Genomic DNA, 17,896 nt, shown 5'->3' on the forward strand with positions numbered 1-17,896 from the left:
TGTTATTTGTGGATTTATTAATGATGGCCACTATGACTGGTGTGAGGTGATATCTCATGGTAGTTTTGATTTGTATTTCTCTTATAACCAGCGATGTTGAGCATTTTTTCATGTGTTTGTTGGCCATCTGTATATCTTCTTTGGAGAACAGTCTATTCAGGTCTTTTGCCCATTTTTCCATTGCTTGATTGGCTTTTTGGCTGTTGGGTTGTATAAGTTGTTTATATATTCTAGAGATTAAGCCCTTGTCGGTTGCATCATTTGAAACTATTTTCTCCCATTCTGTAAGTTGTCTTTGTGTTTTCTTTTGGGTTTCCTTTGCTGTGCAAAAGCTTTTCAGTTTGATGAGGTCCCATGGGTTTATTTTTGCTCTAATTTCTATTGCTTTGGGAGACTGACCTGAGGAAATATTCATGATGTTGATGTCAGAGAGTGTTTTGCCTATGTTTTCTTCTAGGCGTTTGATGGTGTCCTGTCACATATTTAAGTCTTTCAGCCATTTTGAATTTATTTTTGTGCATGGTGTGAGAGTGTGTTCTAGTTTCATTGCTTTGCATGCAGCTGTCCAGGTTTCCCAGCAATGCTTGCTGAATAGACTTTCTTTTTCCCATTTTAGGTTCTTGCCTCCCTTGTCGAAGATTAATTGACCCTAGGTGTCAGGGTTTATTTCCGGATTCTCTATTCTGTTCCACTGGTCTGTCTGTCTGTTTTGATACCAGTACCACACTGTCTTGATGACTGTGGCTTTGTAGTATTTCTTGAAGTCTGGGAGAGTTATGCCTCCTGCTTGGAAATAGCCATCCATCAAATCACTTGCCCAAAGCCATACCACTAGTAAGTAGTAGAACTAGAATTTGAATTTGAGTTTCTGATTTCTTGTATTTTCATACTAAATTTTCATGGTGTCTTTTGACATATTTTTCAGTCTTCCATATTTCTTTTATCATGATAATGTAGGATGATCAATTGATAATTCTTATTCAAGTTCAGAACTATAGGATCTTGCTTTAACTTGATCAATCTTACATCTTTCCACTACTGAAAATCCAAATCCTTAAAATGACAGTATATTTAAGTAGATCATTGTAAAATATACACACAGCAGTTTCATAATAAAATGCTAAGGCTGCCAGCGGCAATAGGATTATTAAATTTTAAGATTTGTTTGTTTTTTTGATGTTTTGTCTGTTGGGTATATAGCCCATTATTGATGGACAAGTACTGGTTGTAAATTCACATTGAATTGTTCCTGTCTGTATGATTATTGCCTCAACATTGTTTATTTCATTTCCCATTTAGTTTTTAGGGCTTAACTTTTTTTTTGTCTTTTGTCTTTTTTGTTGTTGTTGTTGTTGCTATTTCTTGGGCCGCTCCCGCGGCATATGGGGGTTCCCAGGCTAGGGGTTGAATCGGAGCTGTAGCCACCGGCCTACGCCAGAGCCACAGCAACGCGGGATCCGAGCCACATCTGCAACCTACACCACAGCTCACGGCAACACCGGATCGTTAACCCAGTGAGCAAGGGCAGGGACCGAACCCGCAACCTCATGGTTCCTAGTCGGATTCGTTAACCACTGCGCCACGACGGGAACTCCCTAGGGCTTAACTTTTTAAGTTTCAGTTTTGTTTTATACTTATCACAGGAGTCTTGATTTAGTCAAATAATTTTTTTACATGATATATATGTCTCTAAAGCAGAATTAATGATTAGGATTGATTTTAAATTAGCCTATAATAAAGATATGCTCTTTATTACAAAATAGGTAACAAATTCTTAGAGAACTTCAAATTTCAATTTTGTTAGTAAAGAAAACAGATGTTTTTGTTCCCAAGTGAAGTTGGACCAGTTAATGCTTTGCCTTATTTTTTTAGCTCTCATACTGTGGACGAGTGTCCCTTTTGTGGTCTAATTAGTACTGTTTTCACTTTTTTTGGAGATGCTGCTGTTTAAAATGTCTCCATGCATAGTGCAGAAGTGCTATTTTGTGTTCTTAAAATGCAATAAAGCTGTGATATGCCTTAGAAAATATGTATGTTGGATAAACTTCATTTGGGCATGAGTTATAGTGCTGTTGGCTGTGAGGTCAATGTTAATGAATCAACAATATATGATAAATAAGGTGTCTTTAAACAGAAACACTTTAAAACAAGGTTATGTATTGATCAGTTGATGAAAATGTAACCAGAGCCTCCCAAGAAATTAACACTGTATTTTCCCTAGAAGCATCCGTTCAGTATTCCATAAATCTGTGTTCATGACTACTTTATGGACTATTACTACTGCAGATAGTAAGAATCAACTATACTTTGATTATAGAAGCAATTGCAAGCATTGAGTCTCATGGGGGAGTTAGCTGGTGCTTATCTTCAGTCTTGTTATCTATAAATCTGTATATGATAGAATTCTGTTCTAGGGCCTGTTTGTTATCTTTAGGAGGAAGCCAGTTTTTATCTCTCATTGATTTCAAACAATGCATGTATAATTTTCAATTGACAAGTCATTATTTTGAAGTTACAAATAATTTCAACTCAAGATCTTACCTTCTTGTGAAAACTAGGCTTTCCTCTGCTCAATTTTAATGCTATTTAACTAACAGCCTTATGAGCCTGTAAATTTTTATAACACCCCCAACTCTGATGCTTTTTAAATATCTTATTTGATTTTCTTTTTCTTTTTTTGTCTTTTTGTCTTTTTGTTGTTGTTGTTGCTATTTCTTGGGCCGCTCCCACGGCATATGGAGGTTCCCAGGCTAGGGGTTGAATCGGAGCTATAGCCACCGGCCTACGCCAGAGCCACAGCAACGCGGGATCCGAGCCGCATCTGCAACCTACACCACAGCTCACGGCAACGCCGGATCGTTAACCCACTGAGCAAGGGCAGGGACCGAACCCGCAACCTCATGGTTCCTAGTCGGATTTGCCAACCACTGCGCCATGACGGGAACTCCATTTTTTTGTTGTTGTTGTTATTTGATTTTCTAAATCAGACATTGGCAATTTTTTTTTTTTCAGTAAAAGGATAGTAAGTATATTAGACTTTTAAGACATGTAATGTCCCATATTCTTTTTTTGTTCTTTATTTTTGATTTTACAAATTTCTAAAGTTTTAAAACATGTTTAGCTCAGAGTCCAGGCCAGATTTAGCCCAAGCTGTAGTTTTCCAAATCATATTCTAAATTTTTCAGTGTGGCATATAATCAGCTGCCTCTCTTTGGATAGTAATGCCTTTTTCATCAGTATAACCTGTGTTTTGAAAAGGCCTGAGAGTGCCAATCTGCTTGTTTTTTTTTTTTTTTAATCAAAATCTTGGCCTTTTTGTGTAGAGGCAATAATATGCTATATTTTTTTTTATTATTATGGTCCTCACTAGAGCCCGATCAACATCAAATTCGTGTGAGAAGAAAAATGGTGAGTTAGCACGGCTATTTAACATCTTTATTCATCAATCAGAAGGAATGAGGAACTAAATTGCCCATTGACCATATGCAAGCCATTTTTATGTAATTCTTTAATCCTCAAGATAATCATAAAAAGGAAGGCACTCTTTTTTTTTTCAGATATATAACCTGAGATTCTAAGATAGCACTGTCCAATAGAACTTTTCTTCAATAATGAAATTATTATATATCTATGCCCTGCGTTATGTTGTTGAGCACTTAAAATGGGGCTCATGTGATTAAGGAACTAAATTTTAATTTTTTTTTCTTTTTTCAGCCACACCTGCAACATATGGATGTTTCCCAGCCAGAGATCAAATCTGAGCCACAGCTGTGGCAACGCCAGATCCTTAACCCACTGCACACGGCTGATGATCAAACCGGCAACACCAACCACAGAGATGAGCCAGATCATTAGCCCACTGCCCCACAGTGGGAACTCCTAAATTTTATTTATTGTTAATGAATTTAAATTTAAATAACCACTTGCAGCTAGTAATTACCACATTGGGCAGCATAACTCTTAAGAGCTTAAGTAACTTGCCAAGGTTTAGACAATAAGTTCCACAACTGGAGTTCAAAGCCAGGTCTGTGCAACTCCTAAGCTTATGTTTTTTCCATTGTGCTACACTGCCTTATCAATAAAAGTCAAGGTAGATGGATACTGCCCTACAGAGTAAAAAATGTAGCAGAGATCCTTAGGCATTTTTCAAGGTATACTGTATTAACTTTTTAGGCCACTAGTTCAGTTAGTTCACACTCTGAAACACTGGATCATAATGATTAAGTAATACCTTTGAACTTATTTTAGAGTCTACATATTATTATTTTTTCACTATGTGAAGTAAAATAACTATACTCTGAGAACATAGGGTGTTGAAAATTTTCAGATGTTAGCATACTTCAAAAATGTTTTTGTTATATCTAGGGAGTAAAGTCTAATCAGGTATTGTTTAAATAGCTTTTAAATATTGTAAGAAATGAGATCCTTCAAATAATCACTTCAGAGCTTTATTAAAAATATTTTCAGCTACATGGAAGAACATCCTTCCTGGCATCAGTTTTAATATGTTTTTTATTGATACCTGACATAGATATTGAATGGAAATCTTGTTATTTCATTAGTAAATACCTACTGGGTATAAGAAGTCAAAAATAATATCTTTTGGGAAGGCAGGCCTAAATAAATCATTTTATGATGCTGACATATATACTAGAGGGAGGCCTGAAGGGGAAAAAACAGTGAACAAAATTTCTCTTATTAGTGTTGTCTTTATCTTACCCTATATTTCTGGAGTCACAGTCTAAATCAGAGTCATGCCTAGTTTAAACAGAAAGTTGCTTAATTATTGCCTGTAGTTTCCCTTATTGTACCCAGAAAATATTGAAAAATATGTCAGAAATGAAGTGCAGACACTATCACTGTTATCAGAGAACATTTAGAATCCCCTGTCCAGTGTTTCTTCCAGTTCTTGAAAAATTCCACTGTGTGTAAGCTAGAGAGACCTCTTCCATCTGGATGTCTTTTATCAATTTCAGCAAGCCTCCTTTTCCATCTAGAGAATTAAGCTCTTAAAATAGTCATTTCCTGAAAAGCTTTTCATTTTGCCTTGTTGAACGGATAATCTCTATGAATTATTTTGGTACTTGGATAAACATTTTACTGGAACATTTTCTTCTTAGAGCCAGTAATTCTCCTGCCTTTTTTGTTGTTGTTGTTGTTGTTGCTTTTTTAGGGCCAAACCCATAGCATATGGAAGTTCCCAGGCTAAGGGTCAAATTGGAGCTACAGCTGCCAGCCTATGCCACAGCAACGCCAGAACCAAGCTGCATCTGCGACCTACATCTCAGCTCATGGTGACGCTGTATTCTTAACCCCCTGAGTGAGGCCAGGGATCAAACCCACATCCTCATAGATGCTAGTCGGATTTGTTTCCACTGTGCCACAATGGGAACTCCTTTTCCTGCTTTTTTAATTCAAATCAAATTATATCCCAAAGATCACTTTGTCTTTGGATCAAGCATGAGAAGGGTAAAAAGGAATGCACTGGGAAAGTTAAGGGCAAAAGATTTGTAATGGAAGTTATTTTTATAAACAATATAATTATACATTTTACTTCAAGATGCAACCTGAGTCACCCAGTACTTCAGATCGCACTTATCCTTTACTTTCTCCATAGCATTTACTGATTTGTAACGTACAATATAATTTATTTATTGTGTTTATCACCTGTCTCTACTCCACTAGAATGTCAGCTCCATGAGAGCAGGAATCTTGTTTTATTCCCTAGTCTGGCACCTAGTATTTGTTCAATATTTGTAGATGAGTGATTATCGTAATCTGTCCCACTTCACCCCTAATATTTTGTATTCACTTCTTCCTGGTAAATATTACATTACTATATTCCATATGAAGTAGGTAATTAACAAATTGGTAAAAATAATACTCTGGGAGTTCCCGTCGTGGCGCAGTGGTTAACGAATCCGACTAGGAACCATGAGGTTGTGGGTTCCATCCCTGGCCTTGCTCAGTGGGTTAAGGATCCGGCATTGCTGTGAGCTGTGGTGTAGGTTGCAGATGCGGCTCGGATCCCACGTTGCTGTGGCTCTGGCATAGGCCGGTGGCTATGGCTCCAATTAGACCCCTAGCCTGGGAATCTCCATATGCCGCAGAAGTGGCCCTAGAAAAGGCAAAAAGACCCCCCCCCCAAAAAAAAAAAAAATATATATATATATATATATATATATATATATATATATTACTCTGCCATCTAGCATGAGAAGAGAATTTTAGGAATTAAATCCTAAAATATGTGAAGTAATTAGGAGTGTTTGACTTTTTAATAATATTAAATGAAATTCAGAGTGTTCCTCAGATGCGCCCCTCCCCCCCCCCCGAATTTATCAAGAAATGGAGGATGGGAAGCTTTTCCATTGAAAATACCTTTTTATATATCTTTCTCAGATGAGAAAGCTGACAACCATGCCAGTAGGTCTAATATGTGCATCTGTAAGTGTGCATGTGGCCAAAGAAGAGGAATCCAGAAAGCAGCTAGTGAAACCAGAGCAGGTAACTTCCCTACAAAATTTTGTGAATTTTGTAAAACATAAATGTGATGCAAAAGCTGTGAAATTTGGTTTTGTTGTTGTTGTTGTTTTGAGTTTACTGATCAAAAATGTCTTTGAAGTGTTTGTTGGGCATGTTTTATAAGTTGAGAGAAATAGTTACAAGGTGTCTCACACACTGTATTATATTTAGCCCAAACATCTAAAATCCTAACTCTAATGAAAAACAATTGGTGATTTTTTAAATGAATAGTCAATGAGTAGTACAGAGTTTTAGTACTTCTAAGCAGTCTGATTGTTCTTTCTTGAAAATTTTATACAGGTAGACCTAATATTGGAAGCCCTAGTTTAAGAAATTCATTAAGATCTCAGTTTTGAAGGAGATCTTAAGTGTCTTCTAGTTCAGCTTTCTCTGTGGTACTGTAATCCCCTCTACAGTAGGCACACTAACTAGCTATTTCTACATGAATAAAATTCTGGATTTAGAAACCTAAGTCCTGCACTGAAATCACCTAGTAACAACATCTTCTGGGGGGAGGGGGAAGGAACCTAGGGCAACCCATTCCATTTTCTGGCAGCTTTTGTTCAACTTAAGATTCTTTCTTATGCCAAACACAAACCTGTCTCATAATTAATAAGTTATACCCATTGGCCCTGTGCCTCTTGCATTGGTGCCATACAGAACATCTCTCTCTCTTCCACAAAAATAGTTCTTCAGATGTCTATTACAGTTTAAATAGCTTTGCTTCCTGGATAAGTATATTAGTAGTTTAACCATTCTTTATAAGCTTTGAGTTCTTTCACTTTCATGATCATTCTCTGCCAAACATGTTCAGGATGGTTAGTTTTTTCTTGAGGTATAAGAATCCTGACTACTGTAGTAGAGTCACATTCTGACTTTTTTTGTTCTAGATAATACATTTCTATTAATACTGCCTAAGATCACATTTGTTGTTTTATTTATTTTTGTTTTGAGTCCTCACAATCAACCTTGCCTATAATCACCCATTGACTGTGCTACAGTGAAGTGCAGTTCTCTAAAGTTGATTAAATATTTTTAAATGGGCTACTGGTAATCTGTGTCTTTTCCCAGTTTGTACTTATGCATTTATAGACTTTTTGTACTTAGTTACAGGTACATTTATGCCTTTTAACTTTTATCTTGTTGATCTAGTCTATCCTGCCAGCTTCTTGGTCTCTCATTGTGGTTACTGATTCTATTTACCATTGTACTTTTCATCTTTTCTAGCCTCAAGTCACCCTTAAGATTTATCCATGTAATTAGAAATGTATATGTGTCAAACAGGCCTGAATCTGAATCCTGACTCCACCACTGACTAACTGGTTGGCACTGGACAGAATTCTTAATAGTGGCATAAATGTTCTGTTGTATGAATATAACATTTTCAAATTACAATGTCCATAAATTTTTGGAAATTTAACGTATTTTAGGTAATTTTCCTGTTGTAATCAGTGCTTTGTCAGAATGCCTTGTACATAAACATTTAACTATTTCCTTACAATAAGTTTCTAGAAATGGAATTGTAAGTTAGAAAGCATGAAAAATAATTGCCAAACAATGCACTGCCAAATATGTATTGTCAAATTGCCGTGCATAAAGGTGATATTTATACATTCATTAGACAAAAATTTCCTGAGCTCCTCTTATATATGTGTTAGATGTATTCACAAAGCACTATGTAAAGTTTTATTAATTTTCCTTAGCAGTATAGAATAGATTCAACTCTCCTTCATACTTGTTGACTCAGTATTCTTTCCACCTTTTTTTAATCTTAGAGAAATGTTTTTTAAGTCTACCTTGAAACTCCCACCTTTGGGAAACTCAAAATCTAGGTTGGACAATAGATAATTAGCATTTGTCCCTAAATAGCTGAATTTACATATTTCTGAATTTTTAAATATGTGCTCTTTGCTATATTATGAAATACACATGATTCCTTGGTATTTATTGTATTCCCCAGTGCATTTTAAATAGAACTTAATTGAATTACCTATTAAACAAAGTTGATAATGCTGGTACCATTTTTTCCTCATTCTGACCTAGGGACTATTCACAAAATCAGGATTCAATCCTTGAGGAACTTAAAATTGCTGAAGGAATGAAAATGTAATTTGTATGAAATATTTCCAGGTACTTTCATTGTGTAAAGTGAGTTATGCCTTTGTTTAAATCAATTTACAAAAAAATACTTTATATGAAGTATTCTGGTTAATTGAATCTTCTGGTAAACTTGTGGCTAATCATAAAATCCTTTTTAAGTTCAGCTCATCTTGTTAGACATCTTCTTTAAAAGTAACAATATACTTTTATATAATTTTACTTTTATATAATTAATAAGATGGTCTTATTAATTACCATCTAGTGAATATAATTAAATCTTTCATTTTTAGAAAACTGCAGAGCTATGAGGTGACCTTTTTATAAAACCATAAAATTCACAGTATTCTGACTAGAAAATAACTGGCAGTTGGGTTGTGTGGATATAGTCAACCACATACATTACTGGATGTTTCTTTTTAAAGTATTTCTATAATGCGAGTTTGACTTTTCTTGTTGTTTTCTTGTTTTCAGCCAAAAAATAATGGAAGAAATATTAATTTGAGAGTTCTAGTTACTTTGGTTCAATTTAAATGTTGTTAGTTTACTGAATCTTAGCTTAAATTTTTTTGTTCCTTTTTAGGGCCACACGCACGGCACATGGAAGTTCCCAGGCTAGGGGTTGAATCTGAGCTACAGCTGCTGGCCTGTGCCACAGCAATAGCAACACAGGATCCGAGCCTCATCTGAAATTTATACCACAGCTCATGGCAACACCAGATCCCTGACCCTCTGCTCGAGGCCAGGGATCAAACCTGCATCCTCATGGATACCAGTCATGGGTTCGTTTCAGCTGAGCCATAACGAGAACTCCTCTTATAATTTCTAATCAGGTACAAACAAGTTGTACTTATACAGTAGATGGCATTTAAGCCAAGGGCCTCCAATCCATGATGAGAATGTTCTTTCATTGGTCAAGACAAAATTCTCAGAATGGAGTGGAAATCCCAGCTATTGTATATTTTTGACATGATGATTTTTTTTTTTTCTTCTAGCTCCCTATATATACTGCACCACCTCTTCAGTCTAAATATGTTGAAGAACAGCCTGGTCGTTTACAAGTGGGCTTTGCATCCATTCGCACTACAACTGGTCATTATCTTGGCTGGTGCAAGGTAAGTGAATTCTAACAGTGGTTTGATGTTGGAGGTTTTTTGTTTGTATTACATAACAACTGTTCCAGTTATCCATTGATGTATAACAAACTTAGTGGTTTTAAACATCAACTATTCTAATACATCTCATGATTTTGTGAGTCAGAAACATAATCAGGCTTTAAACAGGTGATTCTTTTGTTGCATATGGTATTGACAGAAGTCACTCAAAGGTACTCGTCAAGTGAATGGGCTGACCTAGAGATTCAAGAAAGCATCACTCTCAACCCTGGCACCTTGTCACAGATGATCGAGGCACCTACACCTGGACTCTCAGGTAGTCAGATAGCTTACATGGACAGTTCAGGGCTCCTAGTGAAAATGTTACAAGAGACTCTTGTCAGAATTTTGCAAGCTTCTTACCTATCTTAAGATGTCCCAGAAAGTCACTTCTACAGCATTCCATTGTTGAATCAAGTTGCTAAGGCCAACCCAGTTTTTAGGAGAGGAATTAGATCCCACCTCTCAATATGAGTAGCAGCAAAGAATTTGTGGCCATATTTAATCTACTGTACCAGCACTGCATAGATTAAAGTAGTTTAGCAAGCATTTATGTCACGTAGCATGTATAAAACATTGCTTGACCTTTTAGGTGAAATTCTGAGATTCTGTATTGTTCCTTATTTGGCTGAGTAAAAAGTTCACTTGGGATAAGACCATTCTGACTACAGTCAGCTATTGGGCAAAATAGAGTTTACCTTATTTTAATATTTAGTCTTCCAATCAGCATTTTCCAGCAGCAGAGTGGTGGAGTAAGCTAGTACAATACTACTGTTCCATTATTTTCTCATCCGCGTAGGTGTTAGCATCAGCATCTCCATTGTTAGTGACATAATGATAATGCTGGTACCATTTTTTTCCTCATTCTGACCTAATAACCACATAACTTTTCCTCAAATCTGACCTACCCAATTGTGAACCCTTGTGCTTCTTGTTTTTAATTCATTTTTAAAACGAGAAGTCTAATGATTTTATGAAATATCAAATCTGTGAACTGTGCTCATTTCAGATGATATTTCAAACATCTAATGAATACATGGTGTTATTTTTTTTATTTGTGCCTGTCAAACAATTCTAATAGACTCTTAATACACTCTTAATAGTTTGACTAGTACTACATACTCTTAATAGTTTGGTCAGCAGGAAATAGCTTAACTAACTAGGTGCTTAGTCACGTACCCGAGGCTATATGCCAGTAGCTGGATGATTCAGACTGAAGTCTCTTGAGACTTTTTCCAAAGTTCTCAAAGTTGTTTCAGTGAGGTAAATTGTTCCTGAGAGATTGTTAAGTTGTTCCTGAGAGATTGTAAATTGTTCTCGAGAGATTGTTAAATAGAAAATTTCATAGCAGCTAGTTCAGAGAAGGAGACCATGTATTTGGATTGTGTTTTCTAGTTCCATCGATAGAGTACAGCATGACTATGGGCATTAACTACTGGTAAATCATTCAGAAATATGCTGAAACCAAAAGGTTAAAGAAGGGTGCTTTAGAATGCATTTCATCTTTGATGTAAGCATTTCATCTTTAATTTTATCTTAAAAACGTAATCTATTTTTTAAAAATTACCTCTGACTCAAATTACATTCTGCGTTAAACTTAGACTCATGTAGGGCAAATTCAATTCCTATTCCTACTCCTTACTGTTTTAAAATTTAGATAGCAGTGACCTCCAGTGGTAAAAGTGAATTTCTAAACACACCTAAGAAGAAATTTCCCAAAAGAACTGACTAGTTTTCTTCCTCAACAGTTACATGATTCCCAGACAACTGGTCAGTAAGTATTGTAACTTTGAAGGTGAAATTTTCTCAAGAGCCAATCCCTTAAAAGAAGTAGCTCATTAATAGTTAGGATATGTGTTGGTTTGTATAGCTTTAAACCGTAATGAACAGGATAAACTTCTACATTTGATTATCATGAAAATATCTGAAGCAGTTACTAATACCAAGATCTGTCTATAGCAATAACATTTCTTTCCCATCTGATAAAATCATTTCTATTTTCTTTGCTTTGAAAATCTGTTTTGTTGTTTTTTAATCCCATGGTTTCATAGCAGCTAGTTCAGAGAAGGAGACCATGTATTTGGATTGTGTTTTCTAGTTCCATTGATAGAGTACAGCATGACTATGGGCATTAACTGCTGGTAAAACATTCTTTGCCTTTGTATTTCTTCTAATGTAATTGAGATTGTACCTATCACTTAATAAATGTATGTAGCAATATTTCTGGCATTAGCTTAAGTTAGTTAGAAACAGGTAATTTAATTTAAAGCCCTAATCCTTCCAATGGGTAAATATAATCTTGATTTATAGAGAATTTATGTTCTTACTGAAAACAAGATGGGCACTAGTCTGTATAGGATGATTTCTATCCTGAGATAAATGTTTTATTTAGAGTTTTTTCTCATTCTCATGCACACTAAGGAAAAAGAGAAGATGAAGTACTTTTCTTTATGCTTTTTGTTGTTGTTGTTTTCTCCACAAATCATTGTTGTTGCCGCCACATCTTTATTAATCAGATATTGCTTCTAAGCTGAAATATTCATCTCCTTGTTTTATTTAAGTTCCATTCATTTTTCTAGTCTATCATAAACTAATATGATAACTCATTGTATTTCTGCAATAACTTTTCTGTGAGCTGCTCTGATTATTATATAGGTATTGCTTTACCCATTTATATGAGGAAATTAGTAAACAAATGTTATCCATGTTAAATGGAATGAAAAACAAATGAAGAGAAGCTAAGTTGAATAAGTGCCCTCATAGAGAGTAAATAGGAAAGCTAGATTTAGATTTGGGTGCATGCTAAATCAGCATTTTCCTATAATCTCAGAGACATGTTCTGTTTGATCTAATTATCAAATTAGATAATTATCTAATTATCAAATTATCTTAAAAAATGCTGATGTCCTTTCTCCCCCCTTTTATTTAGAGTGCTTATGTCTTCGTGAAAAATGGGATAAAGGATACAGTACAATTCGGAAAAGGTAAGTTAGTGAACCATCAATATAATTAGAAATGTTGTATAGTCTTTTTAACTTGCAAGGTTTAAATGTTAGAAAAATTAACTTGGTATGTTATCCATTATCATGTTTTACTAACTCAGAAGACACCCTGTATAGGAGTTTATAAACAAAGCACTATTTAGTATCCATTATTTAGCAGTTATTATATGCTAAGGCACTATGATAAGCATTTTATATATCTAATTTAATTTTGTATCAAATACCTGAGTGTTGGTATTATAATTATTCTCATTTTATAGATGAGGAAATGGGTTTGGAAGGATTAGGTGGGTTACCAAGGTCATATAGCTAGTAAGTGGCAGCATCTGGACTCAAACTATGGTCTGTTTTAGCTACAGAACCCGTATTATATACTCATGAAGCATAAATTAGAAACATAACTCCATTGTTATCAATTAGTTTAAGTAAGTGCTATTTGCTGTTAAAATACATGATATTTTGCTATTGATTGCTAGGAAAGACTACACCAATTAGTCACCCTAGATATTGGAGCTAATGTTGGAAAACAATTGCATTTGACTCTTTACTTTGACAATGGTGTTTGGCAGCAGATATAGCTTCCTAATATCCTTATTCTAAGCCAGTTGTCAAAATAAATGTGTGTGGGGTACGGAAGGATCAAATAAAATTTTAAATGTCTCCATCATGTTGATGATCTATATATGTATTATATTTAATGTGTGTGGTAATTAATTCTGAGCTATAATCCTTATTAACCTTGAGGAATATGACTTTAAGTGATCACTATTAATAACTATAATAGAAGAGTGTGTTTTTGGATTGTATGGAACCGGAAATAATTTAAATATATAAAAAGCCAAGATACTGGGACCTCTGCCCACTCTCCATCTGTTTTTTTGTGTAGGCTCACTCACTTCTCATCTTGATCATTGATTTTAACCAAGAGCAACAGCTGCTCCGAGGTTATTGTGGAGTAGTGACAAGCAGCATACAGTGACTTCATGTTTCCCTAGACTGTTATTCAAAGTTCCCTGATAAAGTTTCTATGTCAGTACTGAATCCTACCAATGTTTGAACAGATAAGGCCAGAAGCATTTCTACTACAGAGGTATAATACATACACAGTCAGGAACTTACTTTATAGTAATCCATCATAAGGTGTACACTCCAGCATCATATTTCATTAAAGTATAGTAATCACCTGTGTTAAGAAAATACCATTAATTCAGCTGTGGAAGAAAGATTTTATTTTGTAACCAGTAACTATCATAGCTGGCTTTTTAAGTTGCTGCTCAAATCATTTTTTGTAGTTCTTTTGAAGAGTATTTAAACCGTCTGTTATTATCTTAGCAAATCTGTAACTTTTCTGCATTGTACCTATATAGAATGCCCAATTATAGTGAGTTATTTATATTATGTTTTAACTGATTTCTTAAGATGTGTATGTCTATTTGAAGAATCCACCTCGAGACTTTCTGCCAAAAATTGGAGTAATTACAGTTTCAGGATTGGCAGGCTTTGTTTCAGCGAGAAAAGGTAAGGTTAAAAATATATGTATTCTCTTTCAATGCCATTATATTTCTGAATTTTACTGTTAACAGGAGAACCTCATATCTCTTACTGAATATTATTATGATAGGCCACCATAAAATTTTTTAGATTCTATAGTACAGTGTATTTACTTTTGTTAAGACTTTTGTGTTTTCAAAAATACAGCTATTCCCAAGAGTTCCTGCTGTGGCACAGTGGGTTAAGAATCTGACTGAAGCAGCTTGGGTTGCTGTGGAAACATGAGTTTGATTCCTGGCCCAGAGCAGTAGGTTAAAGGATCTGGCATTGCCACAGCTACAGTTCAGATTCAGTTCCTGGCTCAGGAACTTCCATATGCTGCAGGTGTGGCCATAAAAAATAAAATACAGCTATTCCCAAAAAGTTCAGTATCATTAGTTAATAGGGAAATGCAAATGAAAACTACAGTGAGATACCACTATATACCTATTAGAATAAAATTAAAAAGACCTACCATACCAAGTGTAGCCAATAATGTAGAGCAACTGACACTCTCATGCACTACTGGTGGGAATAAAAAATGGTATACCCATTCTGGAAAATGGTTTGACAGTTTCCCATAAAGTTAAGCATATAATTACCATGAGACCCAGTAATCCCACTCCTGTATATTTACCCTGAAGAAATGAAAAACCTGTATACAAATATTTGTATTAATTCCATTCATAGTCACCAGAAGCTGGAAGCAACTAAGTGACTTTCCAAATAAACTGTGGCACATTCATACAAAAGAATACTACTTAGGAACAAAAGGAATGAGCTATTGACACATGTAGCAATATTGATGAATCTTGAGTTTAAAAAGCCAGTCTTTAAAAGTTACATATTGTGTAATGCCATTTATATGACTTTCTCAAAAAGACTGAACCATAGTGACAAAGAAGTAGTCAGTAGTTCTCAGAGGTCTGGAATGGAGAAAAGTTATGACTGCAAAGTGATAGCATAAGAATTTGGGGGGAGCCATGCCTGCAGCATGTGGAATTTCCCAGGCTAAAGATCAAAGCTGTGCCACAGCAGTGACCTGAGCCACAGCACTGATATCACCATATCTTTAAACCACTGAGCCACCAGGGAACTCTGAGATATTTTTTAGGAGTGATAGAACGTATTGTGATTGTAGTTGTGGCTTCATGACTCTCTACCTATATTAAAATCGATAGAACTCTACCCTAAAAAGTTTAATTTCCTGGTCATTTAAAAATAAAATTTGAAAAACATATAGCTATTCCTATTAAAATTATGATTTATCATTTCATTTCTCATTTTTTGGATAATTTTATTTTTTATGAGATCTTAAGAGTCTCTAGCTATTAAAAAAATCTTGAGAGTTTCACATTAATATAATAATGTATAATAACCAAACTACTTTTCTCTACTTAGTTATGACCACCCATATTTGGGAGACTATATTGAGCATTTAAGACAGAGATGCCAGTATCTCAGAAAAAAATATATTCCCTCTTGGTCTCATCCTGATCAGGGTTTTTGGAACTGACATCAGCTATCGCAGAATGTAGGCTTTTTTAAGTAAGCACCTCACTCACTGCTCTTATCCAACACGTGAGGGTTAAGATATTTGATTTCTTTTCCTCATCTTTGTACTCTATACCAACTTTGTCCTTCCTTCCCACTATACCACTTGTGTAGAGGGTCCTCAGGACCAATCCCAGGTATGATGGTTAGCTCAGAAAACTCAGAGGATTCAACCTATAGTCCTAATCATGGCTAAGATTTATTACATTGAAAGGATCCAAAGTAAAATCAGCAAAGGGAAAAGATACGTGAGGCAAAGCTTAGAGGAGACCAGGTACAAACTTCTAAGAGTTTTCTCCTAGTGGAGTCATATAAGATGTTCTTAATTCCTCCACTAATGAGATGTGACAATAATTGTGAGATGTTGTCAACCAAGGAAGTCTCATTAGAGACTAAGTGGCCAAGGTTGCTATTGGGGTTGGTCACATAAGTACTATCTGTCGAGCATGTACCACAATTCCAGAGTCCTAGAAGTAGTTGTTCAGCATAAGTCATGTTATTGATACAAACAGTTTAAGTACAGCATACCACTCTTATGGTTCAGGGAACATTTTCTGTTATTGTAGTAAACCTCTTACTAGTCAAGTTCCCAGATGCCAGCCAGGCCCAGTCTTGCAAACAGGCCTTTCTAACAATGACAGTCTGGCTCTTTTTTGTACATCATTAAATAACTTTCTTTGGTAAGCGCATAGTGAATTTTGTTTTTGCCCATCTTCCACCTCTGGGTTATGGAAATCTCCCTCAGTAGGCATTATTGACTCCTGTCTTCACCTAAGCCCTTACTAAACTGGTGCAGTTCTCTGCTCAGTAGCATTTTAAGTACCTTCCATATATGACCTGTCCCCCGATGTCCGTCATTGTCCCCAAACTAAATTACATGTGGTTAGAAGTCACAGTTCTGAACCAGTCTGCAATCTGACATCAGATACCTTATAGTTGGTTTGCCCAGCTTTTTTCCTTAAAGTACACGTAATTAGATAACAAACCTTGTGGGAATTATAAGGACATTCCAGCATTCTAACTCTAGTCCATATGTCTTAATCCAAAAGACCTAACCCTCTCCCTCTAGCTAATATAAATGGCTCCTTGTATCATATTTGTTATTCTAACACTATATGTAACTTCTAATTGAATGCATATTATAAATTATTTATTAGGAAAGACACTGAAAATCAAGATTACCATATGTAACAATAAGACAAATAATTCTATTTTGAAGGAGGGAAAAAGAATGTGTATACATATGTGTGTGTGTGTGTGTATACATATATATGTATGACTGGGTCATTTTGCTGTACAGCAGAAATTGGCACATTGTAAATCAACTATACTTTAAGAAAATAAAACCATAAAAATAAATAATAAAATTTGAAGGATACTGGCTAAAGCATATTACTCAATTCTCAGTGAGAAATTCATAATTCACTTGTAAGAGAAAATGTTCCTTAGGTCATTCACAGTGACTCCAAGTATCAGAGCTAGAATAATCTAACCAAGTGTTTTTCAAATTGTACAGTTCAGCTTATAGATAGGTAGTGAAATAAATATAGTTAATCTCAGGGCACATTTTATTAAAGAATGAAAATAGATAATAGCAAATATCAGAGTGTTCTTTACTCAGTATAAATAAATGTTGTTTCAGTGGAGTGTGTATGTGTGAGAGAGACAGAGATAGAAATAGACGGAGAGAGAAAAATATGTCGTAGGGCATAATATAAAATTTATTCTTTAATATAAGTCATGGTCAAAAAAGTATGAAAGCTATTCGTTTAGTTTAATCCTCTAATGCTACAGATGGAAGACCAGAGAAAGGAAATCACTCAATGATTTCATAGTACATTTTTTTTTCTTCTAAGGGCTGCACCTGCAGCATGCAGAAGTTCCCAGGCTAGGGGTCAAATTGGAGCTGCAGCTGCAGGCCTGTGCCACAGCCACAGCAATGCCAGATCCAAGCCACATCCATGATCTACACCACAGCTGGCAGCAACACTGGATCCTTAACTACTGAGTGAAACCATGGATCAAGCCCACATC

The 17,896-nt window shown here is 35.4% G+C and overlaps 1 protein-coding gene across 5 annotated transcripts in view; it reads left to right on the forward strand.

Annotated features, from left to right (window-relative positions):
* APOOL (apolipoprotein O like) overlaps window positions 1-17,896 on the forward strand; it is a 68,447-nt gene that overhangs the window by 32,851 nt on the left and 17,700 nt on the right. For 3 of the 5 annotated variants that reach the window (XM_047765197.1, XM_047765201.1, XM_047765198.1), the window contains 4 exons: window positions 6,403-6,507; window positions 9,618-9,737; window positions 12,706-12,760; window positions 14,198-14,296. In XM_047765197.1, coding sequence (XP_047621153.1) covers window positions 6,403-6,507; window positions 9,618-9,737; window positions 12,706-12,760; window positions 14,198-14,296 — 379 coding nt within the window. Of the gene's footprint in view, window positions 1-6,402; window positions 6,508-8,568; window positions 8,656-9,617; window positions 9,738-12,705; window positions 12,761-14,197; window positions 14,297-17,896 lie in introns of those variants that run through there. The other 2 variants (XM_047765199.1, XM_047765200.1) reach the window with 2 other exon arrangements.

The sequence above is a fragment of the Phacochoerus africanus genome, chromosome X (genome assembly GCF_016906955.1).
Source record: "Phacochoerus africanus isolate WHEZ1 chromosome X, ROS_Pafr_v1, whole genome shotgun sequence".
Lineage (NCBI taxonomy): Eukaryota > Metazoa > Chordata > Mammalia > Artiodactyla > Suidae > Phacochoerus > Phacochoerus africanus.